The sequence below is a fragment of the Zootoca vivipara genome, chromosome 7, assembly GCF_965207765.1.
Source record: "Zootoca vivipara chromosome 7, rZooViv2.hap1.1, whole genome shotgun sequence".
In the NCBI taxonomy this organism is placed as follows: domain Eukaryota; kingdom Metazoa; phylum Chordata; class Lepidosauria; order Squamata; family Lacertidae; genus Zootoca; species Zootoca vivipara.
The window spans coordinates 73,538,687-73,565,576 of NC_142590.1; the positions used below are offsets into that span (position 1 = coordinate 73,538,687).

Genomic DNA, 26,890 nt, shown 5'->3' on the forward strand with positions numbered 1-26,890 from the left:
GTCCATCAGCATACTTCCCCAAACCCATAAAAAGATTTCCTCTTGAACACAAATAACTCAGTTCCTGCTCAGTTTATTTTCTTAACAACAAAAAATGATTCTTTTAATTCTTTCCATGATGAAAACCACAGAAGAGGGGAAAGTACCAGCCAAAAAGCTCAACAATCATTCGAAGCCTGTTATGAACAGGACAAGGGTTGAGCCAATCTCCCATTTTGGGGAGAAATCCAGAGGTCAATGATCAAAGCAACAGAGGAACAACAACAAAACTGGGTAGCCATCGGACTTTGCCTTTGAGATTTTCTGCAGCAAATCTCAGATGCCTCCAAGCTTCTTGACTCAATAGCCATCGATGCAGGGACCAGTCTGGCTGGTATAAGGAAAATGTGATTACTGAGTTGGGCAGTGCCATAACCAAGGAAACCAAACAAACAGAGAACATTTTAATTGTCTCTGTCTCAGGCTCAGCAGCCTTGTCTGTTGCTTCAGGGGGAATTTCAGCCAAACAGCAGCAACTGTTGAACTTTGTGTTGGCTGTGGAAAAAAAGAAGTAGGAGGAACCAGACAAGGCTGTGTCTCTCTCTACTGGGACCAAGGTATTCAGTGCCAAGTTTCAAGAGAAAACTCAGGAGATCTTGCAGCAGCTACCAGAAAAGGGGGATACAGATGCTGGGCTAAGCAAGGCTCATGCAGCCTTCTTAACACATGTCCATCAGCTAACAAACATGGCAGTCATGGACTGCTTGAATGCAGATGAGTGGTGGGAGGCAACAGCTGGGGAACCCCCAGGGGAAGAAGGCTCAGAGCCATGGGAGTGGTGGTGGGATGAAGATGAGTGGTCATAGGGAGAAGAGGGAGCAGACTGGCAGGAGGTGGTGTTGGAAGCTGAAGGGGTAACAGGGTTTAGTAAGCAGGAAGGGGCTGTGGCAGAGAGCAGTCCAGACTCAGAGGCAGAAGAAGAGGCTGGAGAGGAGAGGATCCATGATGCAGGTTGCTGAAGAATCCAGGGGGTCTCCCCTTCCTGCTGCAACTAGCTCCCCTTCCCTCTGGTCACCTAGAACCTAGCGAGAAATGAAAAGGGCAAAGGAAAGATTGGTTGCACGCAGATGCAGTCTATGACTGCTTGGGGGAACAAACCCCTGGGACAATCTCCCAGGACATTCTATACAAGATCTCAAAGCAGCTGTTTTATTACAGAAAAATTTCAGAAACAGACTGGAAAGAGAAGTTGCTGAATTGCAACTCATTAGCAAGCTTAAAACCATGGAGCCACCTGGAATGAACAAAGACATAGGATTCTTATCTCATTATACATGATCAAGCTTTCCTTAGCACCTCAGCCCTTGCTCCCCCCCCCGCAAGACCAATTACAGTCATTAACAGTCGTTAACAGTCATCAAGAGGTTTACCACTCCTATCACCCATTCCCATCACCCCCACCCCCCACCCTCTGAATATACATAAGGGTCTGGTGGATTCTGTTTCAGTGTATCTGACGAAGTGTGCATGCACACGAAAGCTCATACCAAAATAAAAACTTAGTTGGTCTTCAAGGTGCTACTGAAGGAATTTTTTTATTTTGTTTCCCTGGGACTTGGACAGCTATGGGAAGGCAGGGACCTTCAGTCCTTGCAACTGCCTCATTGGGACAAAACCTACAAGCAAATGTTTCTGTGTTGTTTTGGTTCCTTTGAATAAAGAGTTGACTTCACAGACACAGTGTTGTTGTTTTTTATTGCTGACCTGCACCTGACTCCGGCTGCTGACAGTGGCTTTCCTAGGTCATCAGTCAACACTGGAATGTGTGCTGAAGCACAGGAAACAGAAGCCACAGCTCAGTAGCAAAGCATCTGCTGAGCACGCAGAACATCCCAGTTCCAACCCCCAGCTTCTCTTGGTAGGGCTGGGTGTGTGTTTGGTCTGAAACCATGAAGAGCCACGGCCTGCCAGTGTGGACAATACTGAGCTAGAAGCACAAACCAGTAGACGTCAGCTTCCTTATTTTCCCAACTAGCTGATCTGGAAGGCTAATCATGTCGTTTGATTCCAAGAATGGGGGAACTCTGGAGGAAGGGAAGATATATATCTCCATGGAGACTATTCTGCCAGCCACCACCATCACCACCCCTGGCAGTTTTCACAGTGACTAATAGTAGTAAGGATGCACAAGTGTGTATTGTGCAGTGAGTCCAGCATACTCCCAAAGAAGAAGTAGTCATGGATGGAACTTACTCATGTGAAAGGGCTACAGCTCAGTGGTAGAGCACCTGCTTTTCAGGGACAAGGTCCCAAGTTCAATCCCTGCCATCTTCAGCTAAGGCAGGCATGGCCAAACTTGGCCCTCCAGCTATTTTGGGACTACAATTCCCATCATCCCTGACCACTGGTCCTGTTAGCTAGGGATGATGGGAGTTGTAGTCCCAAAACAGCTGGAGGGCCAAGTCTGGCCATGCCTGAGCTAAAGGAACCAGGGAACAGATGATGGGAAAGCCCTTTGGCCAAGACCCTGGAATATCTGCTGCCAATCAGAATAGACAATACTGTGCTTCATTTTCAAGGACTGGCAGGACACTGACAAGTGTGCATTGGGGGAAGGGTGGCAGGAGCCTGACTCAGGAGAGGGGGGTCAGTGATTTGTGGAGACCTGTACCAACCAGGAGGCAAGAGGCAGAGGTAGGGGGAGCTTCAGAGCTGGAGGGTGGAGCACAGGAGGCAGAAGCAGGAAAGGCAAGTGAAGGGGTGGGTGCTTCCCCACCCTTTCCTGCAACACTGTCTCCCAGAAGCAGGGGAGAATTGAAGTGGAAAGAGCAGAGGCAGCTTGCACGCAGGCATAGTCTCCGGCTGCATGCACAGCCCGTTGGGGGAAGATGCATAAGCCGGTGGAGGAGGCATGACCTCCTGTTGCTGCAACTGCTCCATATAGCGCAGACCTGGGAATAGCTGCCCAGATGCTAGACGGGTGTGCATGGGTATTTGGAGCAGTAGAAACGACTGTCAGCTTTGACAATAAAGAGTAAACTAGCTACTGTGTGCATTTCTTTGACTGGGGAGCACCCTTGACATTAATGGGTTAAAATTCCAGTCTGACCTGGAATAAAGCAGTTTTGTATGTTCTTATATCCAAGTAAGCATGCCTAGGAAGTGTTTCTGCATGCCTCTTCCACCATGGTGGGCCATTTCCTTTTATTCCAGCAAAGCCCCAGCTGTATCACAACTGGAATCCTTTACTAACAGGCCAGACCAGTCAGCTGCTTAGCTGAGTTTTCCCACAGAAAGCAGCCAGCAATTAAAACAAGAGCAAATGAGTGATGAATAGGGCTTGTGGGGAGAGACTGCTCTAATAACAGGCCCTCCCAAGGCTAAACACTGGAGGCAAAGTTGTTGGATTTCACACAAAGCCATCGACTTGGTTAGGACACCTGTTGTGTGTTCTCTAATGGCAAAGCTACAAAACTTCATTCCAACAGAGTGTGTGTGTGTGTGTGTGTGTGTGTGTGTGTGACATTCATTTCCCACAAGAATTCAACTCCTGCAAAGTTCCCCAGATCGAACTAGCATAGTAAGAGACCAATACTGGGGTTCTGCTCTACAAAAATCAAAACTTCCAAGCCATGGTAACCCAAATTCGGCACCAAGAAAGGCTGAATATTGCAACATATATGAGCTAGATTGGCCAATGGTCTGACTCAGTATAAGGCACCTTTCTAATCTCCGTTCACCTTGTCCTCTCCCCTTTGGAAGGAAGTACAGATGAGGACCAGCAGGAGAACCAGTAATGGTCAGTAGCAACAGTAATGGCTCCACTGAAAGCATCTTGCCCAAGGCCTCTCTGAGCCCTCCTATGCAGGATATGTGTGTGTGTCCAGGCACCTTTGTGTATGTATTATGAGCCCTGCTGGATCACACCAAAGGTCTGTTTAGTCCAGCATCCTTTTCTCCCAGTGACCAACCAATGCCTGTAGGAAACCAGTAAGTAGGACCTGGGTGCAAGAGCATTCTCCCTACTTGGAATTCTCAGCAACCGGTATTCAGAAGCATTCTCTCTCTGGCTGTGAGGGTGGAGCATAGCCATTGTGGTTGGTAGCCACTGACAGCCCTATCCTCCATGAATGTGTCTAATCCTCTTTCAAAGACATCCAAGTTGGTGGCTATCACTATGTGGTCACGTTGCTTTAAGTAGCGCCATTTGCATCCGTGGTATTACTCCGGACAAAGAACCATATTCAATTGGCTTGAATTCTGGCCAAGAATATTAGCAAAAACAACACCGTTCTTTGAACTCTGATACAGCCAATGTTTTCCAGTTTTCTGCTTCAACGGGACAACAGACGAAAATAAGACAACTCTGCTAATCAAGCCAATTACCCATTTAGGCCAGCATCCTGATCTCACAGTGGCCAGCCAGATGCCTGTGGGAAGTGTGCAAGATGGACATGAGAACAAGAACACTACCCACCTGTCTTTCCCAGCAATTCTCTCCGACAGTGGAGGCAGGACCTATTCATTGTAGCTAGTAGTCACTAATAGCCTTGCCTTCCATGAATTTGTCAAATCCTCTTTTAAAGCCATTGGTGGCCATCACTGCCTTCTATGGAGGTGAGTTCCACAGAATAACTTTGAATCAGTACTTCCTTTTTATCTGTCCTGAAACTTCCAACATTCAATTTCTAGTGTTATGGGGGAGGAAGAAAAACTTTTCTCTATCCACCCTAGTACGGTAAACCCACAACGTACACAGGGGTTAACATTCCAGGGATCGCATCTAAAGCCAAAATTGTGTATAGTCAAAGCCCACTGGGTTCAATGGCGGGTGGGATTGCCAAAGTCTTTCCCTGGAACCCCGCTCCCTTTCCATCCCTTTTATTTTTTTGATATATTTTTGTCATGCACACAATGCACACAGATTAAATGCACATAAGTTGTGGGCTTACTGCAACTGAAATTAAATCTCTGTTCTTATTTCACAATTGTGGAATCCTGTATCAGCTCACACAGCATTCGGGCCCATTGCTCCGTGTCTGCTCCTCCTCTTCCTTGTTCCTAGCACACACACACACACAAACACCAAGGAAATGCGCCAGGAAGCCAGGCCACAGAAAGGGTCAGGCGTCCAGACAAAGAGAGACGGGACTGATGGGTACTGTGTCAGTACATGCCAGAGCTTGCACAGAATGTCTTATGTTAGCATCGGAGAGACGTGTCAGGATTGATTCCCCGGGGTAAATTAACAAACCTGCTGATAAATTCCCTGATGAGATTTCATTAGCCATCTGGGCAGCCGGCCACTGACACTGAAATGCCATTATGTAACTCGCACAGATAGCCAGCGGGCGAGATGAGCAGCTGGTGATGGGTCCTGACCGCCCCATGACTACAGGGAGGGTCAGAGACAGTGTCTTGTTCGCCACCTCCCTTCCTCTTTTTATTTGGCAATGTTTACTATTATGTTCATTTATGCACACTTTTCCTTCTTATTTGCTAAAGCTGCGTACACACTGCACATTTAAAGCATACCCACCAAAGAATACCGGGAACCGTCATTGGCTAAAGAGGCTGGAAAATATAGCTCTGTGATAGGGAAACTACGGTTCCCAGGATTCTTGCCGGGCAGGGGGAATGTGCTTTAAATAGATGGTGTGCAAGCAGGCTACGACAGGAGCAGAAAAGAAGAGAACGTACCATTCCCCTTTTCCCCCTGTGACTGATGGTCTCACCATCTCACACACACTGCTGAGATTGCCTCATTGGGATGGCATGTTCCCCAAGACTGTTAGGCATCCACACACAATGCTGCCCCTGTGTGCTACAATCTGTCTTTAAGGAGGGGAGGGGAAAGAGAAATACCTGCCCCTGCTGCTGGGGTCTCTTTCCCATGGCAACCAGCCAATGGGGGCTTGAACTCATTCACAGCTGGGAGAATGCAGCCCCACTCCCTCTCCCCCCCCCGGTCATCCCTGTCCCCGAAACGCCGACCTCCCAACCCGGCTGCCACCGAGACCATCAAATGGGCAACAGGGCTCCCCACCGCCTGCTTAATCCTTCCGGCTCTCATGGTTCATTCATTACACAACGAAGACGGGGCCTGAATGCAAGTGTGGGGACCGAAGGGAAGGAAAAAAAGAGACCTGGGGTTTTCCCTCCTACTAATTCCTCTATTCAGTGTACATGCAGGGAAGATATTGGCAAACGGGAAAAAGTTGGAAGCAGGTGGGTTGGCCGCGCCATCAGTGGCTTCACATGTTCTCAAGGGAACAGGAGGAGAAAGCCCCCTTGGAGGTCTGAGTCATAGGAAGGTGGGCTATAAATCGGCAACTCTTTTAATAAATCAAAGGAAGGCTCTAGAGCCTCCTGCCATTTCTTCCTCCTCGGTGCCACACAGATCACATTATTATTTACAAGATTGCATTTTTAGTGTGCTTTTTCTCTCAGGCAGGAGTGGGGGAACTTTTTCAGAGCAAGGGCCACATTCCCTCCTGGGCAAGCTTTTGAGGGCCACCTGCCAGTGGTGGATGGAGCCAGAGATGAGAATGAGTGGAGCAACCAATTTTTACATTTTGTGCAGTAGGCTAGTTTGTACATCCACTCAAGTGCTCCCTTATTCTTCATCCCTTATTCTTCATCTGGTGTCCCCTTCCATTCTGTAGAGAGAAGCTGAGTGGATTGGCAGGCACAACTTACTTCAAAACTGGTAACAGGACAGTGCTGTCCATAGTATCTTGGGCAGTGGATTAGCTTGGAAGGCCCAAAGCAGGCAATGAAACCTCACCACATATCCACACACATACAGCATACACTAACAGAGGCAGCCTCCTCGCTTTGCCTAATGGTAGGGCCGGCCCCACAATAAAGGATGAAGTTAGCAGGTTCCCTGCATCAGCAGGTGGTTTAAATAATATTATATCTGAGGTTGCTTCTAACTCTTACAATTCGCTGTACTGCACTGGTCACCATTCTGTGCCCCCTCCCAACTCCAGTGTTTGGGAACTGACCTCTATGGCAGTGATGGGGCTTATGACCACAAATATCCATTTCAGCAACCCTTACGGGGCGCTGACCCACATACTTGCCCACCTCCCAAGTCAGCACCGGATTTAGGGTGGTTTCCCAGCACAGGGCACCAAGCTGAGGGGGTGCAAAATTGAGAAGATCTATTTTGGGGCACCAAATTTTGGCCTGGCAGGGAGCATCATATTACAAAAGATTACCAAAGTCCACCCCTGCTGAAGCCCGGAATGTTTGCCTGCCTAGTACTACTGAGATGTCCAAAATGGTTTCCTCTTTCCCCTACATGGTGTGCTTCCCATTTTGAAATACCCAGGCATACGGAATCCCTGGCTATTTCGAGTTAATAACTGTGGCCCGCAGACAGCATTTCAGCCTGGGAACTCCACTGGAAGGAGAGCTGGAGCTGAACTTGAGGACTCAAGTCCCATTTTAGGCATGGATTTCCTTGGGCATGTTGTGCAAGTTGCTTATCTCCTGGCTTCCCACCTGTAAAGTAGAAATAAGAGTGACCTACCAGGAATGGTGCTGTGGGTTAAACCACAGAGCCTAGGGCTTGCCGATCAGAAGGTCAGCAGTTCGAATCCCCGCAATGGGGTGAGCTCCTGTTGCTCGGTCCCTGCTCCTGCCCAGCTAGCAGTTTGAAAGCATGCTAGTGCAAGTAGATAAATAGATACCGCTCCGGCAGGAAGGTAAACAGCATTTCTGTACGCTGCTCTGGTTCGCCAGAAGCGGCTTAGTCATACTGGCCACATGACCCGGAAGCTGTACGCCGGCTCCCTCGGCCAGTAAAGCGAGATGAGCGCCACAACTCCAGAGTCTGCGACTGGACCTAACGGACAGGGGTACCTTTACCAGGAATGACATGAGGATGTGCAAGATTGCAAAGGAAGCTGGTGTACCACAGGGGATTAAGAACATAAATTAGGAGTCACTCTGGTTCAAATCTTAGTCAAGCCATGAGCTGCTACAGGCTGTCAGAATAACTCGGATAATGTAAGACATTTTAAATACCTGAAAAGAGACACAGCAATTCTACTTGGTCTTAGAAAGTGCTCTCCGCTTTTAAAAGTGCTACGTGCAGATAAAAGTACAGCAAGCCCAGTTCTGAGCACCACAATTTAAGGAAGGATATAGACAATCTGGAACGTGTGCAGAGGAGGGCGACCAAGATGACCAAGGGTCTGGAAACCAAGACTTATGAGGAGCGCTTGAAGGAGATAGGTATTGTCACGGTGGCCGGAGTGGACTACTTCAGAGTAACGACGCCACGCAGCTCTGCATTTTATTCTTTTATTGGTGCTGCGTATTTACAGTGCTCAAGTCATTGCTATTTACACGGAGTGATGTGGTCAGTCGGTTTCAGAACCTCCTAATGGCTTTTGGCGCGTCTTTCTCCAACACAAAAGCTTTGGCAGACCCATCCTCTTGCCCCTCCTCTTCCTGCGTAATTCTGGAGTTGGGGGGATGGGTCTTCCCCCCTTGCTTGCCCCTTCCTGTCCCACCTGGGACCCTGGCTCCTCTACCTTGCCTGAGCCTCGGACACGACTTCCTGCTTCCCCACTGGAATCGGAACTCTCCCTGCTTTCCCCTTTGCTCGGGGACGGGCTTGAACTCAGGAGGGGAGGGACTTCGCGATATCCCCTGTCCCTCACATCCACCCCCCTCCCAAGCTCTCCTTCACCCCTCCCCAGGCCCCCCCCATGTGTCGGTGACAACTGGAAGCCTAAGAACTCAGTGCTCTCCGAGCCCGTTGGTGTGAATACCTCCCCCCAGTCCTGCGAGCCCCCCCCTTCCGCCTGGGCGGACGGGAATCCCAAAAAGTCCGTGGCGTCAGAGCTGGTGGGGGTAAAAACGTTCTGCCAATCTGCTCCTTCCTCTGACTGGGTGGATCTCGGTGACACCCATACCTCATCCTCTGGTTCCTCAAACTCCGCTTCCCAGCGCCATGGTGAGCTGCTCTCCCGTGCCTCCTCCTCCTCCCCCTCCCTTTCCATGTGCCAGGGCTTGGGTCTGTGGGGAAAGAGGGCGTGAAATTCTTCCACCAAGAATTCCTCCTGTATCTGAGTGGCTGGGACCCATTCATTCTGGGACGGTGGAGCATCCTCCCATGCCATGAGGTACTCCAGTCCCCCCACCCCCCACCTTGAATCCAGGATGGCCGTGGCCTCATTGAGTTGCTCCCTGCCTTCCCTCTCCCCCCCTCCCTCGGGGGTTTGTTCGCTGTCTCGGAGCCTGCTGCTTTCCCTGTACGGCGACAGCAGCGATCTATGAAACACTGGATGCACCCTCATGTCCTCTGGCAGTGCCAGCCTGTATGCCACCGGGTTTACCTGTTGCGTGACCGTGAAGGGGCCCAGCCTTTTGGGTGCCAGCTTTTTGCACCTCCCTCTGGTGGGAAGGCCCTCCGAGGACAACCACACCTTGTCCCCCACCCTGATGACCTCCCCTAGTCGCCTGTGGCGATCTGCCCCCTTTTTGTACGCTTCCTTGGCCCTCTCCAAGTGTTCTCTGAGCTGCTGGTGCACCGTCTCCAGTTCCTCTGCCCAATCCTCAGCCTGTGGGCCCTCCTCCTCCTCCTCCCCCTCCCTCTCCGGGAAAGATCTGAGGTCGCGCCCGTAATTGGCCTTAAAGGGCGACACCCCTGTGGAGACGTGCACTGCATTGTTGTAGGCAAATTCTGCTAGTGGCAGGCGATCCACCCAGTCCGTTTGCCTCTGGCTGACGTAGCATCTCAGGTACTGCTGCAGAATGGCGTTGACCCTCTCCGCTTGTCCGTTGGTCTGCGGGTGTCTAGCCGTCGACAAGCTGACCTCCACCTGCAGGAGGTTCATGAGCCGCCGCCAGAACCTGGAAACAAATTGGCGGCCACGATCCGAAATAACCCTTAAAGGTAATCCATGCAGTCTGAAAACGTGATCAACAAACAGTTTGGCTGTCTCTTCTGCAGAGACTGCCCTGGCACACGGTATAAAGTGGCACATTTTGGACATGAGGTCCACCACCACCAACACTGCGGTCTTACCCCGGGAAGAAGGCAGATCTGTGATGAAGTCCATGGACAGCACTTCCCACGGCCTGTGTGGCGTGGCTAAGGGCTCCAGCAACCCTGGTGGCGCTGCTCTGACCACCTTTGCCCGCTGGCAGGTGTCACAGCCCCGTACATAGTCTCGAACATCTTCCCTCACCCCTGGCCACCAGAAGTGTCTCATGACTAGGTGAGTGGTCTTGTCCCTTCCAAAATGCCCCGCCGTTGGGTTGTCGTGCATCTGTTTGAGGACCGTACGTCTGAGCTGGGTGGTGGGCAGGTACAGTGCCCCCTTGTAGAAAAGCAGCCCTCTGCGTTCTGCAAAGTCTTTTGCCTGCTCCCTCCCCCCTCTCAGTTCTCTGAAGATGCGGTTGGCAAAGTCATCCGCTGCCGTCAGTGCTGTGAGTTCTGCCTCGCTCACCACTGCTGCTCCGCAGGACCATGCCGACGGGGGGAAAATGTGCCTTGGGGCTGGTGGCTCCTCCTCCTCCATGTACTCTGGCTTGCGGGAGAGGGCATCCGCCCTGACGTTCTGCTCTCCCGGGATGTAGTGTATGGAGAAGTTGAAGTTCGAGAAGAACTCTGCCCACCGTATCTGCCGCTGGTTGAGCACCCTGGCAGTTCTCCAGAACTCCAGGTTCTTGTGGTCTGTGCACACCTGGATGGGGTGCTTGGCGCCCACCAGGAAGTGTCTCCAATGTTTGAACGCAGCGTGGATCGCAAGAAGTTCTTTGTCAAACACGGTGTAGTTGCGCTCGGGCTGTGTCAACTTCCTGGAGAAGAAGGCACAGGGTCTCCACTCCCTGTTGGCGTCCAGTTGCAACAAAATGGCGCCCACAGCTTTCTCAGAAGCATCTGTCTCAATGCGTAGGGGCGCGTCCTGGACCACGTGGAACAGGTTCTGGTCCGAGGCGAACACCCTCTTGAGGCTTTCGAACGCTGCTTGCGCCTCTGGTGTCCACCTGAACTTCTGCTTGCCTCTCAGGCAGTCAGTGATGGGAGCCGTAACGCGAGAGAAGTTCTTGATGAACTTCCTGTAGAAGTTGGCGAAGCCTAGTAGGCGTTGGGCATCTTTGCGCGTCCTGGGGCTGTGCCAGTCCAGGATGGCCTGTACCTTGTCCTTGTCCATCGCTAGCCCCTTGTCTGACAGCTTGTAGCCCAGGAAGTCCACCTCCTTGGTGTGAAACTTGCACTTCTCCAGCTTCACATACAGGTGGTTCTCCTTCAGGCGCTGCAACACTTCCCTGACATCTTTCACATGCTGCACTGGGTCATTGGAATAGATAAGGATGTCATCCAGAAAGACCAGGCAGTTCTTGAAGAGGAGGGACCCCAGGACGTGGTGCATGAAGGCCTGGAAGCAGGCTGAGCCCCCTTGCAACCCGAAGGGCATCACCAGATATTCAAAAGAGCCCAGAGGCGTGAACATCGTGGTCTTCCATTCATCGCCTTCCCGGATCCTGATCAAGTTGTACGCCCCCCTCAGGTCTAGCTTGGTGAAAATCTTGCCCCTGCGTGCTGCTGTCAGGAGATCATCCACTCTGGGCATGGGGAAAGCCACTGGCTCTGTCACCGAATTCAGCCGTCTAAAATCCACCACCAGGCGGCGCTGTTGCGTGTCTTTCTTGTCCACCCAGAAGACCGGGCTGCCCCCTGCTGCCTTGCTTTCTCTGATGAACCCCCGCTTGAGGTTCTTGTCGATGAAAGCGCGCAGATCCTCCAGTTCCTGGTCTGACATGGCGTACAGCTTGGCTGGGGGTATAGTTGCCCCTGGCACCAGGTTGATCTGGCAGTCAAAAGGCCTGTGTGGGGGTAGGTGGTCGGACTCCGCTTCGCTGAAGACCTCCTGCAGGTCCCATTACGGCTTGGGTATCGCCTCACCCCCTTTGACGTGCATGGTGGCCACCGTGGCTATCGGAGGCCCCTCCCCTGGTTGGTGCTGCATGCAATGTTCCAGGCAAAAGTCCGATCCAAAAGTGATGCATCTCTGGTGCCAACTGATGGAGGGGTCGTGGCGCGCCAGCCAGCTCATGCCCAAGACGATGGGGGGGTCTGAGATGGTGGTGACGTTGAATGCCAGCGTCTCTGAGTGCCTTCCCACCGTCATTCTCATGGGGGGGGTTTGATGAGTGATGGCCCCCCCCAGCAGCTCTCTGCCGTCAATGGTTGCCACGTGAAGGGGAAAATCCAGCTGCAGAAGCTGGATCTGGTGCTCTTCCGCAAAGTTTCTCGAGAAGAAGTTGGCTGAGGCACCACTGTCAATTAAGGCAAGGACTGTCAGGGGATAGCCATTTGGGAGCGTTAGCGTGACTTCTAGAACCACTCCTGCTCTGGGAGGGGTGGGCTGGCTCTGCTCCTCTCTGTGCGGGTGGGTGGGCTGGGGCTGTTGTCTGCTGACTGTGCCTGGCTGCTGCCCCTTGTCTCCTGCAGCCAGGCTTTCCCGTTTCCCTGCTGTGGTGCTGCGTCAGTGGGGGAGGGCACCACCGTTCCCGCCCTTCCTTGCCACTCCCTGCGATGTGGGCAGTCTCTGACGAGATGCTGGGGGGAGTTGCAGAGAAAGCAATTCCCGCCCTTTCCCTCCTTGCGTCTTGGCGCCGCTGGGGTTTGAAAAGCCCGCGCGCGCGCGCTATCAATCTGCATGGGTTCCTGGTCCTGGCTGGCCCCAGGCGTGGCTTGAAAGGGTTGTTGGGGGAGTGGTTTCTCCTGCGACCGTGGGAACCAAGCCCGCTTTGCGCGCGTTGCTTGTTTGTCGCTCCACCGGGATTCCTGTCTCACCCCCACCGCCAGAGCCGCTTTGCTCAGCTGATCCATATCACTGGGCTTTGGACCTCTCGAGAGCTCATCCTTCACCTCCTCATGCAACCCCAAGTAGAACGCCGCTTGCATTGGGGGGGACCCCAGTTCCCACCCCAATCTGTGCACCAGCATGGTGAATTTCGCCCAATACGCGCGAACTGTCATATTTCCTTGGCGTAAATTATGAAGTTCCTCCTTAGTCTGGTCCATATGACTATCGGACGAATACATCGTTTTCAAACCTTCTAGAAATAGTTTGACATTCTTCATGCAAGGATTCCTTGTTGCAATTAACGGTCTTAGCCACTCCCTGGCTGCCCCGGTAAGGTGCTCCACAATAAACGCTACTCTGTGCTCATCATCAGGGAACTCATCGTGGTGCAGCTCAAGAGCATACACAATCTCAGTCTCAAAGCCTTGAAATTCCTTCGGGTCTCCATTGAACTTGCTAACTAGGGTCCCAGCTCTCCTTCCTGGCAGCACTTGGACTTGGGGTGCCCCTCCCGCCTTGTTTTTCTCTGCATCCAGCTTGTTTTGGAGGTCTACCGCCACCGCCCTTAATTGCTGCTCTTTTTCCTGAAGCTCTCTCACCTGTTCCGCAAGTTGTAGCCGGTCGTCCTGGACCTTCTTAGTCTCCTCTTTAGCTGCCTTCAATTCTCCCTGCGCCTGCAGCGACAGCTGCTGCAGTTCTAGCTGGGCTTGCTCCGCGATCTGCCGCCACTTCTCCGCCTCTGACACGCTCATCCCGGCAACTCCAAAGTAGCCCAAAAATGATTAGGAGGTTGCTGTCACGGTGGCCGGAGTGGACTACTTCAGAGTAACGACGCCACGCAGCTCTGCATTTTATTCTTTTATTGGTGCTGCGTATTTACAGTGCTCAAGTCATTGCTATTTACACGGAGTGATGTGGTCAGTCGGTTTCAGAACCTCCTAATGGCTTTTGGCGCGTCTTTCTCCAACACAAAAGCTTTGGCAGACCCATCCTCTTGCCCCTCCTCTTCCTGCGTAATTCTGGAGTTGGGGGGATGGGTCTTCCCCCCTTGCTTGCCCCTTCCTGTCCCACCTGGGACCCTGGCTCCTCTACCTTGCCTGAGCCTCGGACACGACTTCCTGCTTCCCCACTGGAATCGGAACTCTCCCTGCTTTCCCCTTTGCTCGGGGACGGGCTTGAACTCAGGAGGGGAGGGACTTCGCGATATCCCCTGTCCCTCACAGGTATGTTTAGCCTGGAAAAGAGGAGACTGAGAGGTGATATCATAGCCACCTTAAATGTAAAGATAAAGGTACCCCTGACTGTTAGGTCCAGTCATGGATGACTCTGGGGTTGCGGTGCTCATCTCGCTCTATAGGCCGAGGGAGCCGGCATTTGTCCGCAGACAGCTTCCGGGTCATGTGGCCAGCATGACTAAGCGCACGGAAACACCGTTTACCTTCCCACCGGAGCAGTACCTATTTATCTACTTGCACTTTGACATGCTTTCAAACTGCTAGGTTGGCAGGAGCTGGGACTGAACAACGGGAGCTCACCCCGTTGCGGGGATTTGAACCGCTGACCTTCAGATCGGCAAGCCCTAGGCTCTGTGGTTTAGAGCAGGCACGTCCAACAGGTAGATCGTGATCTACCAGTAGATCACTGGATATCTGTGGTAGATCACTGGCTCCCCCCAAAGAAGCCCAGCAACTTTTGCTCCCCTAGAAAAAGCTCAACATGTGTGCCCTGCACCCCAAAAAACAGGGCTTTCTTTCCTAAAGAAAAAAAAAAGCTCAACAACTTTGACCTGAACCCCCACTGCCAGTTTTTAACTCTGTGAGTGGATCGCAGTGTCTTGGGAGTTGGCCACCCCTGGTTTACAGCACAGCGCCACCCGCGTCCCTCATAGCCACCTTACAGTATCTCTAAAGGACTGTCACATGGAAGACGGAGCAAGCTTCTTTTCTCCTGCTCTTGAGGACAGGACAAACTAATGTCTTCAAGTTACAAGAAAAGAGATTCCAACTAAACCTCAGGAAGAACTTTCTGACAGTAAGAGCTATTCAACCGTGGAATGGCTTCCCTCAGGAGGCTGTGGGCTCTCCTTCATTTGGAGATTTTTAAGCAGAGGTTGGATGGTCACTTGTCTTGGATGCTTTAGCTGAGATTCCTGCATTGCTGGGCGTCAGACTAGGTGAGCCTTGAGGCACCTTCCAATGATTCTAATTGCCCTGCTGGATCAGATGAAACGTTCAGATCTAGTCCAGAATCCTGTTTCCTACAGAGGCCAACCAGACATCAACTGAAAGCCTACAGGCAGCAGGTATGAAATCAACAGCCCTCCCATGCTGTTTTCCCCAATACCTGGTATTTAGTGACCGACTCCTTCTGAAGGAAGAGGCACTAGATGGTTATTGTGGCTAAATAATGAAAAGCACAGAACTTACAGCAAAACCTTCTCTATCTCGTCACAGAAAGCAATGGCTGTAGGAGATGCTGCCAGACAGTGGAGAGAATCTACATGGAAGTATTGGGAACAGAGGATGGGGTGGAGCCAAGAGTTCTGGAGAATGCAGGCAATGCCCTATTCTGGTCAAGAGAGTTGACAGGATTGTCTGGTTGCATTTCTGCTGGGAGTGGTGGCATTTGTCATTATCCCTTGTCCTGCTGGATGCCGAATACAAAGCGCTCTCTATGCGCCAGGCAACACAAATGAAAGAATGGGATGGAGGAGGAGGATTGTTAATGTAGGCATAAATCCAAGAGAAGATGGGGGCGGGAGGCTTTTATTCATTTCCAGGCTCTTTAAGGTCCACGAAAAGCTCCCAACTGTTTAAAAGCGTAAAAAACTCGGAATAGAGCTGGGGCCTAAGGAACAGCCACAACCACATTTGCAAGATTGGAAGAACAGCGGTATAACTCTTTGGGTCCAATGAAGGCCACAGATTCTGGGGTTGGGATGGGAAATGCAAACCACATTTGGATTTCTAACCCATGGTTTATGGGCTGCCCACCCGGCCACAGTGTAAAACAAAATGCTTGCATGTGTGAGAAAGAGACTGTTTTCCCAGACTCCATTACGGTTGCCATCGCAACCCTTTGGCCTTCTTTTTTTATTATGCTCATAACTGTTCACAGTCAACACACATGGTGCAGAATTCTGCTTCCTCAGACTCCCATCAAGTTTCTAGATCTCGTGGTTCAAGCATGGAAGACAAATGGAAAATGTTCAGATAGGAAGGTTCAAAAACCAAAAGGAACTAGTGTAGGGGACCTTTCCTCTTCATGCAGGGCTAAATCTGAACCAGGGTTCAAACCCCACCCAGACTCTGGTTCAAAAACAGCACTCATAGCTGCCATACAACTTGCCGGAATGTTTTCTATACAGCACCTGCCCACAGCGTCTGAGCATGTACAAAATGCCTACCAGCCAGCCTTTGCATATCTAGGACTGAGAAGGGTAAATATTTGCAGATTAAAGGCAACAGCTTCTAAATAATGTTTGAGCCCTACCCGTCTCATTTTGCAAATAAGGACTACCTGAACAACTTTTATTCCTACTTCCTTCTTCCTCCAGGCCCCTGGAGAGCTGTATGCTCACATATGATCTGGTTTTAACACATTTACAACACACCTTTGAAAAATATTCCCTCCTCCTGACAGCAGACACACATTCCAAAGATGTCGATTTAGCAAGCAGGATTTTAAAAATTACCAGCTGAGAGCTGGTAATTATGGGGGTGGCAGAAGGCATGGTAGAAATGTAACCCTTCTATCCCTTACTGCAGTCTGATAAAAAATTATCATTTGCAGCTGAGATTTTCTTTGCAGGGAGAAAGCCACTGGCACCAGTGTAATTTAACAGCATCAGAAATATCCTTGCCAGGTTGCACCTCAATAGTGGATCTAGTAACCATGCATTGCTACATTTCAGGTATTTAAAGGACCTTGCATAAATTAATCTTTACAACAACTATGCAAGTAGATTAGCATTGTTATTCTCATATTGCAGATGGAAAGTGAAGTTCAGCAATGGTGACTTGCTTAAAGAAACCACCTTCTGAGTTCATGGCTGAAGTGAAATCTGGGTTTTTCAGCTTACATGCTTAGCGCTTCCACTATGCTCAGAGTTTAAGATCTCTGTCTTCTCTAAAACGTATGTTTCCCCCCCCCCATTGTCCTATATTGAAAGATTTCTGGCAGAAGGTAACTGAAACTATCAACAGAATTGTACGGAATAATCTTACATTTACAGTGTAAAATATCCTTTTGAATTATATATCCAGGACACAAAAGGACAGTGGACTCTCAATGCCCTTACCACAGCAAAAAGATTCATATTGATGAATTGGGAAAATAAAAATGCAGCTCCCTTCTACGATTGTATTGAAGACTTATACAAACTCACAACATATGAACAACTTGCATATTATTGCAGACTTGCCATGGACATATTCAATGATATTTGGAATCCATTCTTACAAATACTGTAGAAGGTTAAGATCTGGTGAACTACAATAAAAACTTTGTAAAGTATACAGTTTTGGTTTTCTCTCCCCCCCCCTTTTGCTTTGCCTTCTACACAGGTGCTATTTCTCTTTTTCTTTTACTCTCTTTTACTTACCATGTTTAGTGCATGGTACCATGTTTTCTGTGAGAGCTGGACCAGTGGGAGCTGGACCATAAAGAAGGCTGATCGCCGAAGAATTGATGCTTTTGAATTATGGTGCTGGAGGAGACTCTTGAGAGTCCCATGGACTGCAAGAAGATCAAACCTATCCATTCTGAAGGAAATCAGCCCTGAGTGCTCACTGGAAGGACAGATCGTGAAGCTGAGGCTCCAATACTTTGGCCACCTCATGAGAAGAGAAGACTCCCTGGAAAAGAACCTGATGTTGGGAAAGATTGAGGGCACTAGGAGAAGGGGATGACAGAGGACGAGACGGTTGGACAGTGTTCTCGAAGCTACGAACATGAGTCTGACCAAACTGCGGGAGGCAGTGCAAGACAGGAGTGCCTGGCGTGCTATGGTCCATGGGGTCACGAAGAGTCGGACACGACTAAATGACTAAACAACCATGTTTTCTAACTTTCAATAAAGATGTCTTAAAAATATATATTTCTCTGTCTTCCAGGAACATGGAAGGGATATTCTCTGTAGTTCTGCCAAACAACTGGTTTCATCAGCAGATGGGCCAAGAAGTGCATATAATATATAAATTGTGCACATTTATTTTGCATGATTTATTCTTCTTTTGCTGGTCAAAGACAATTGCAAAGAGCTGTACCAGAATCTTACTCACATCCACTTCAGGCTTCTAAGATCCCCCAAGGCATTGCACAAGGACTTTCAAGTTTATATTTGAAACCTAAGGGGCTAGAAGCTTGTTTTAAAAATAAAAAGGAAACTCGGCTGCTTTGAATTTGGTAAATTCTGCATTCCATACCAGATTTGACACTCATAAATATGATTACAGAACACACACAGCCATGAATATTCCACAAAAATATACTATAATATATTCCTGAAACTACAGGTATGTAGTTCAGAGATCATGTGTCATATAGAGGAGCATCCTATATCGCTCCGGCTAGGTTTATTCAACCTGCTCAACTGCAGTAGTTATTTTCACTAACGGTTCATGAGTTTATGCATCACTGGGGTCTGTTTGGTTCTGCATTTGTAAAGTAGCTGGAGAGGGCAGTTCATCTGAGCATATGCAGAATGCCTTGCTCTCATTGCACATAACCACATGTGCTTGGGATTAAACATCAAGGTTTTTCTCACCAAAGGGTGTGGCTTCCATCCAAATTTGAGTTCAGACACCATTCTTTCCCTAAGGACTGTATTTGGGCTACTGGTTTAATCCGCATTAAGGCTGTTCCTGTGGCCTGTGTGAGACCTTTCAAGAGAACCGCAAGATTCAGGAAATCTCTCCCACAGGGGAACTCATTTGAAACCTTCTTTTGCTCAGTAGCCAAGCCCCAAAGTATCCTTTTACAAACTGTTCAGGGAAGGCAAACAGCAATTAGGTTGAACTTAGGTGGAAATGATGGTGGTGATGATGACTTCATTCAGTCTGGTTAAGGAATTACGCAGAAGCTGTCACAGTTTGTTGTCCTTGGTGCTTGGAGAGCCTCTTGTCCTCCCGTCATCCCCTCTAATGCACTCATGGTTTTATCCTACTCGTCGTTCTATATAAAGCAGCTCCTGGCCCTGTAAATAGCAGGGTCTTATGATGTATTCTCTGCTGGAGAGGGATCTGTGGGGATATTTTTAGCTTTGAGACTCGAGGGATTTGGGGATTGGTTGGTCTAGCTTTTTATTATGAATTTGTGACGGAAAGAAGAGTCATAGGGTGACACCTCCTCGCCCCCATTCTCTTCCTCTCAGCCCTCTGTCTATCCGTGCCAAAAGCCGCTGCCTTGATTGCCTTCCTGCCCTCCTCCCTCCTACAATTCTTCCCACAGTGGTTTGGATTATTTTATGCTTTTGCTGCAGTATCATATCCCAGAGGAAGGCTGGGTGGAGCGTTTGTACAAGAGTCTTTGACGGATTCTGGCTGGGCCTCTGGTTTCAGGCCAACTCATCCTCAAATACTCTTATCTCTCCACTGTTCCCAAGTTCCCCTTCTCCTCATCCCCATGAGCAGAAGACAGTTTAGGAAGTCCACAACCTCTCTTGCTCAGCTACGTTTCCCCAGGAATGACATAAGCAGTAGATCCCTCGGCGCCAATGTTACGGCATTGCTCTTTGCAGCCTATCCTTCAAGGAATATAGGCCTTCAGCCTGGACCGGAAGAGATGCCGGATAACCCATCTCAGAAAAACATCGGCCCTGCTGACAAACATGCACACACATACACCAAAGAATAATTCCAACAGCACCGATACTCAGTGTGATGTTAAATACGTCATTGCATTTAATCTTCAGTCTCTTCTCCTATTTTTTTAAAAAAAATCTGATGGGGCAGCAGAATGTACTGTATGTGCAGGGATACACGGGGAGGTGGGGAGGCGGCAGAGTGCTGAGCCTGCCTGTGCATGAAATGACGTGAAGATGGGCACTGCGTGGCAAAGAAAGCTGGCAGCGCACCACGCAAGGGGTGTGTGTGGGGGGGGTCATGCGACTGGCATGTGGGCTGTGGGGATGGCGGATGACATATTTCACAAGGGAAAGTGTCAAGCGGGGCAAATGAGGAAGGATGTCGCCCACCTGGCATCTTTTCACAGGGGTGTTATTGTAGTAAGCAATGGTATCGGTACCCTGGCAACAGCTCCTGGAGCAGCTTCCCCCAACGTAGTGCCCTCTGGATGCTTTGGATAGCACGTCCCATCACCTCCAGTCTGGGCCGCCTGGGGCTGATGGGAGTTGTAGTCCGAGACACATAGAGAAAGCACCATGTTGGGGGGTGGCTGTGGCACGTCCTTTACAGCTTAACAAGCATGGAGGATAACAGTCATTGTGTCGTGATGGATATAGGCTGGAAATCAGAGGGAACATGAATACGGAATGCCAGTGCTGACAAACAACAGTGCAGTGCCACTGTTCCGCCCACGGCCTGCCTGTGGATTCCCCATTGGAAAATCCCACTGTGGGGAGCAGAAATTGGACTAGGTATACCCCTGCTCAGCTCCAGCAGAGCTCTCGGTGTTCACTAAAGAAAAATACTGATGGGCATGTGGGGCCCAGAGGGATTATGACCTCTAGAGGAATGCTCGGTCATATTACAGCAGGGTGCATGTCCTAACCCCTTCCCTTTGGCCTCCTTAGGTGCTGTTTTTAAGAGGGCTATTGGGTGTGTGTGATTTGGTTATAATGCAAGCGTTCACTTGGAAGCAAGCCACCACCACAGGAACCTTGCAAATCAGCATGCTTAGGAGCATAGTTCTGGCTTCCTAACCCCCCCCCCCCCGGGAGAGGAAGAATATTTAAAACAAAACCAAATGAAGTGAAGAGGACTGATCCTGCTGGATCAGATCAAGAACCCATCTAGTTCCAAATCCCGTTCCCCACGGGGGTAACAGTAAGCCCTAGTGGTGAGAGGGGTCTACAGTTTGTGGCTTGCAGACCCAAATATAAACCTATGCTCCCCCTGCCTATCAGAGCTACAGTTTCTCCTTTCCTGGAACAAAACCTTCTAGTGGGAACATGAGAGAGAGAGAATGATTGCCAAGAAGTGATCAAATGCATCCATTTTATCCATAAATACAGCGCAAGCACACACGGAGGCTCCTTTAAGGCTTGCAGGGGAGGCTCTGCCAAGGTGTATTTTCAGAATGCTAACGAGGAAGGGACAGAAGGCCAAGGTTGAGAAGAGGTCTGCTCATAAGGTGAAAGCCACAAGAAACAGATTGTGCATGCGTGTGTGAAATAAGAGGGACAACAACCGCAGGCATGCTTGTCAGCTCAACTTGTGAAAGGAATGCCGTGGGCTGCTGTTTGCATGATATACAATACTAATGGGTGACTACAATTACAAGACAATGGATAGGATGGCTCCCAGCTGTTGATCATTACAAAGAGGTGTCAATCCTCTGAGCTGTGCCCAGAGCAGCCCTACAGAATTGACATCTATCTCCAAGCTGATGAGCCCGTGTTTCCAACAGTAAAACCGTGGGGGGCGGGGGTGTCCAGAGAGCTACCCTCCTCGGGGTTCAAACCCCTTGTTTTGCTTTCAGTGTACCTGGAGAGAAGCGCTTCTAACTGACCACTGAGCCATGGGCTGCTGCTGTTCAACCCTGCTATAGCCTGGAACAATTCGCAGAGACGGGTAGAAGCCCTACCTACGCCTTCCTTGCTGCGCCTGACAAGCGCCTGTGCCTTGCCTCTCAGCTCAGACAACGGCAGCGCGGAAAAGCTTCAGCCCATTTCACAGAAACGCCGGATAAAAGTTTTGGATGGGAAGGCAAGAGGGGGCGCTGCTTCGCCTTCCCTCCCACCCCCACCCCGTCCCACCTTTCTTCCCATGCACCCACCAGCTCCTGCCCCCCTCCCTCAGCAAATCCCAGACTTACAGGGCAGCCTCCTGCCGTGGCTGTGAGCTTCAGGTCCTGACATCGCCTTCAGAGAGGATGACAGCCCAAGCAGTGAATCAGTCTCCGTCCCGGGGATCCCCCTGAACCGCCCCTCGAAGCAGGTCAGAGGCGAGGTCCTTCCGCAGCTCCCAGCAGTCTTCTCATCTTCCCAAGGAGTGGTCCAACTCTGGGGCTGCTCTGGCCGCCAGACGAACTCAGCCTGCCTGCCCGCCCGTCTCCCTTCCAGCTCTGGCTTGGGAAGGGCTGGCTGGGACTTCAGGCAGAGCGTACCAAGTGGTTTATCAGCGAGGGGGGGGAGGCGCAGCTCTCAAAGGGGCTTTCCCCCCACCTCCCTACGTTGCCTGTACCATTGCCAAGACCAGAAGCGAGGGGGAAGAGGCAGGGAGGAGGAGGTGGGGTTTTGGTTTCACTGCTGGCGGCTGAGTCTGCCGCAGAAATCCCCTAAGACAGACATCAGAGCACCCACTCCCTGCGACTTGAAAAGGCTCGGCTCCGCGGCAGCAGAAAGGCAGCAGCGAAAGGCAAACCACGATTCACGCAAACGAGGCGAGCTGGCGGCAGGAACCGATGGGGGAGTAGAAGCAGGAGCCATTAGAGAAATTGGGGTCTTAGTGGAGGTGTCTATTGACTGTCAGTCCTTGACGACAATGCCCACCCCCACCCCGGCAAACCGTAGTTGTGGTTCTGCCAGCGTGATGCTCTTTGCAAGGGCGGTCGCTCAGGGGTAGAACATTTGCTTTGCATGCAGAACGCTTCAGATTCGATCTCCTGCATCTAAAGGAGAAACTGAGAAAGATCCATGAGTGGAATCCTGGAGAGCTGCTGCCAGCCAGTGTAGACAGTACTAAGCTAGATGGCCCAGCGGTCTGACTCAATGCAATGCAGCTTCCAATGTGAGCCTTCACCCTGCGCCTATGAGCGAACACATTGTTTCACACTATGTTTATGGACAGGGAACCCGTGGCCCTCAAGATTTTGCTGGGCTACAACTCCTAATATCCCTGATAGTTGGCCATACTGACTGGGGCTGATGAGAAAACGACATGTTCCCCATCTCTGCCACAATACCTTGGTATGCCCCTTGTACAAATTACATTTTAAGACACACACACACACACACACACACACACACACACACACACAAACCCTTTGCTTAACAGGACAGCTTTCCCTCTGAAAGTCAGCCTAAATTTGCACCTGCACATATACATTGGGATATGCTGTTTTGCACAGTCTTTCAAACACATGAGTTATGATTTAAGCTGTCTCACATTTATTGGGTGACCGCGGGGGGGGGGGGAGGTGTTCACTTTCTACCTTCTTCACACCCCATTGCAGAGGGAATTCGAGCATGTAGGGCAGGCGCCACATTGTAAATGGAAAATCAAGGTCTCTCCACTTGCCTGAGGATGATACAGTATCGGTAAAGAATGCTTAGTCTTAAAACACATGGGGCATGTGATGATAGATACGCAATGGTTCTAAGCAGCTAATAGCCTTGGGAGTCCATTTTTACATAATCGCCTATTTTGTGTCTTTCCTACTTGTCCTAGAAATCCTATTCCTGAGCTACATTCGTTACAAACCACCTCAGTCTATTATTGACTGGTTTGAAGAAGTTCTTCCCACCACGCCTAATTTGGAGGATTCTGCACCACAAGATGTGCTTATGGCCACCAGCTTTGATCACTTTCAAAGCAGATCAGACACATTAATGGACCGTAAGCCTTTCAATTGGTATTAGTGATTATGACTATTATATGGGCTCCCTTTTTTCAGAGCATTAAGCCGCTGAATGCCAGTCGCTTGTGGCGGGGGGGGGGGGGGGACAACAGCCTGAGAGGGCTACTGCCTCTGTGACCTGCTGGTGGGCTACCAAGAGGCATTTGATTGGCCACTGAGGGAAAACAGTATTCTAGGCTCGGTGGGCTTATTAACATGGTAGAGCTCTTCTTATGTACAGTACTTATCCCTGTTTGGGATCTGTGCCTTGGGCCCAATCCTGAACTCCATCCCCTCATGGAGAGGGGAGAATGAGCATGGTATATTACAGGGGTGGACACAATTCACGCTTCCTAGAAATTGTGTTAGTTTTTCAATAGATCGCAAGCAAGGTCCCTCAATTAAAAATGGGGGGCAGGGGGTGGCATGCAGTTAATTTTAAGGTTTTATGAGTATGTATGCACGCATACCAGAACAATCTTTTTACACTGAAATCCATTCCTGGCTTTCTGTTAAGTTTTATCCATTTCAGCAGCCTCATATGGAGCTGGGTGGGTAGGGAGACCCCTACCTTTTTTACAGGGGCAAAACTAGGCTTTATTTCACCTGGGTCAAAGACCCCGTTTGGCACTCTCCCTCCCCCCATGAGGATTTGTGTACACACACAGAGAGAGACTGGGAGCCTCAATGGCACCCCTCTGGAGGCTTCGCCTGTGGCAAAACAAAAACAAAAAACCCAAACAACTGGCTAACTCTCCTCCGCCTCCCAGCTATGGCTCTGCTTCTTTGTTTGTTATTGTTAAAAAAAATAGGGATGTGGAACTCCTTTGCCAATCTTTGGCAAATCACCCAAATATCTGGCAGTAGACCCCCAACCTGCCTTTTCTCCACCTCTGGTGTAGGGACACACTTGGATCGGATGTGAAAAAATGATGCAATAGCTGCTGCTGAAAACATACACATTTGTGTGCCTTCAGCAAGTTGCTATGACCTATAGCCCTCTGGACACCCAACTCCAAACAGCCCTAGCCAGAATGACCAGTGGTCAGTGGAGATGGGAGGTGCAGCCCAGTAACATCTGACAGGCCAAAAATCCCCCACCCTTGCTAAAATAGTTGCTGTCTCCCAGAATGCAGGGTCAGCTGAAGACATTTTGGCACCTGAGATGAACTACAGAATGGCGCTCCTCCTAGCCAGGGAAGAAGGGGGTTAGTGAAGATCTACACCAGGAACGAGGGCGGAATAAAGATCTACGTCAGGAGCAAGGTGGGAATCAACCTTACCCTGATGGTTAACGTGGGGATCAAAGGCCATCATGGGGTTGGTGGTGGAAGGAGCCTGCTCTAGATCATGCAGAGGGCAACCTTTGCCATTTTGTCCCTGGTGTTAGAAGGAGCCTCCTATTCACTGAGAGGTTACTGTAGAATTGGCACTGGGGGAAGGATACCGAGGAGGAAGCAGTTTGGGCCCCCAAAGAGTGCACTGCAGTCATTGTTGCCAGTGGCAACAGAATTCATCCCTTGGAGGCTGCAGCTGCTGCCCTTGTGAATCGTGCCGCCTGAGGTACCTCCCCTTGCTTCATGGGTCGGCTGGCCCCGCCTGAATGCTTGGGAGGTAGTGCCAAATAAAAATGTAAAAATAAATGGCACTGATGCTTTCCTCCATATCACCCGGTTCTAGGCCTTTGTGGTTGGTTATCCTCCTAGCCACAGTGGATGGATGTAAGGAATCCACTTCCCTCTATGCTTTGTTCCTGCTTTGTCGGACAGGCAGTGCTGGATTTTCAGGTAAAGGTAAAGGGACCCCTGACCATTAGGTCCAGCCGCGGACGACTCCAGGGTTGCGGCACTCATCTCGCTTTACTGGCTGAGGGAGCCGGCGTACAGCTTCTTCCAGGTCATGTGGCCAGCATGACAAAGCCGCTTCTGGCGAACCAGAGCAGTGCATGGAAACGCCGTTTACCTTCCCGCTGTAGCGGTACCTATTTATCTACTTGCACTTTGACGTGCTTTCGAACTGCTAGGTGGGCAGGAGCTGGGACCGAGCAATGGGAGCTCACCCCGTCACATGGATTTGAACCGCCGACCTTCTGATCAGCAAGCCCTAGGCTCTGTGGTTTAGGCCACAGCGCCACCCACGTCAGGTAGGTGCCCTCTATCCTACCAAGCCATGCCTGCATCCCAGAGACTTCCTGCTTCGCATTCCCAGCTGAACACAGTCAAGTTAACCTCTTTCCATTCTTGCTTTTTCAAAAATGGTAAGATGAAGTCACTGCCATTCTCCCAGCAGCACTGGGTGTTGGTGTGGGTTATAACAATAGCCACTACTGATAATAAATCTAGATCAAGAGTTGCAAACCTTTACAGGCCAAATTTGGAAAGTGACATGGATGCCGACGAGTCACAAAATGGCTGTCACGAGGTTGTGGCATAACACAAAATGACTGCTTTAACACGTGAAATAACACAAAATTGGGGGAGGTGGTAGGCTGTATGCCAAGACACTTCTAATTCCTGGACCCAGCAAGTGTTAAAATCTAAGCAAGGATTTGATTTCTGGAATAGCCAGCCTAGCTTCCTGGTGAGGTAATGGCCCAAGTATGGGTCATTAAGGCAACAAAGGAAGTGGCTCTGTGCCAGAGTACAAATAGGTGGACCCTGCCCCCTTTCCTCAACTGTCTGGTAGTTAGAAAGACAAAGGCGAGGGCGGAGAGTTGAGTTAGGTGAGCTAGAAGCTAGAAAGAAGCAAGGCTGCAGGCTGGACAACTGGGAGACAGAGCCATGCCTGATTTCTGCTTAAATCCAAGGCTAGGGCTATGGCAGAAGCAAGACCATCTTGGGGTGTTAATGTCACAAACCCCTTCATCGTAGGCTCGGGTAAATAAATAGATGTCTAAATAAACTATGTCTCATAAAGACACCACAGTCTCTTCTGTACTTCATTCCGAAGGAAACACGATCCCTGGGTAAATGCCTGGAATTTCGCACCACTAGGAGATTGGGGTGGTGTGCAACGGTATTCTTAAAATAACACACTTATGTAATACAAAACATTATAAACTTGTATCAGAATGCATTTCTTGTGCTTTCAGATCTCCAGGGCAATTTGCAGCAATACTGCCTACATATACTTTCCCCTACACAGAGCAGCAAAGGAGAAACCTTTACCACATGTTGATTAGTGGCTTATAAGCAGGAAACCCAAAGCTTCCTTTCTGCGTCCCAAAATAAATAAAATAAATAAAATGAAGTGGTAGAATGGACTGTACTACTTCAGATTGCAAGTTTGTTTTATGCTGCCATGTGCCTCAGAATAAGCCTGCAAAGTCTCAT

General features: G+C 50.0%; 1 protein-coding gene and 1 long non-coding RNA gene across 2 annotated transcripts in view; one reads left to right on the forward strand and one right to left on the reverse strand.

Annotated features, from left to right (window-relative positions):
* The window catches only part of DBNDD2 (dysbindin domain containing 2), a 34,901-nt gene extending 12,835 nt beyond the window's left edge, over positions 1–22,066 (reverse strand). The window contains exon 1 of the mRNA XM_060277274.2: positions 21,816–22,066. Within this exon, the coding sequence (XP_060133257.1) occupies positions 21,816–21,858 (43 nt within the window). The 5' untranslated portion in view covers positions 21,859–22,066. The remainder of the gene's footprint in view (positions 1–21,815) is intronic.
* Positions 22,067–23,389: 1,323 nt separating this feature from the next.
* On the forward strand, positions 23,390–26,470 carry LOC148685136 (uncharacterized). The gene is made up of 3 exons (XR_015951153.1): positions 23,390–23,557; positions 24,688–24,824; positions 25,239–26,470. It is a non-coding gene; the product is annotated as an uncharacterized LOC148685136 (long non-coding RNA).
* The last annotated feature ends 420 nt before the right edge of the window (positions 26,471–26,890 follow it).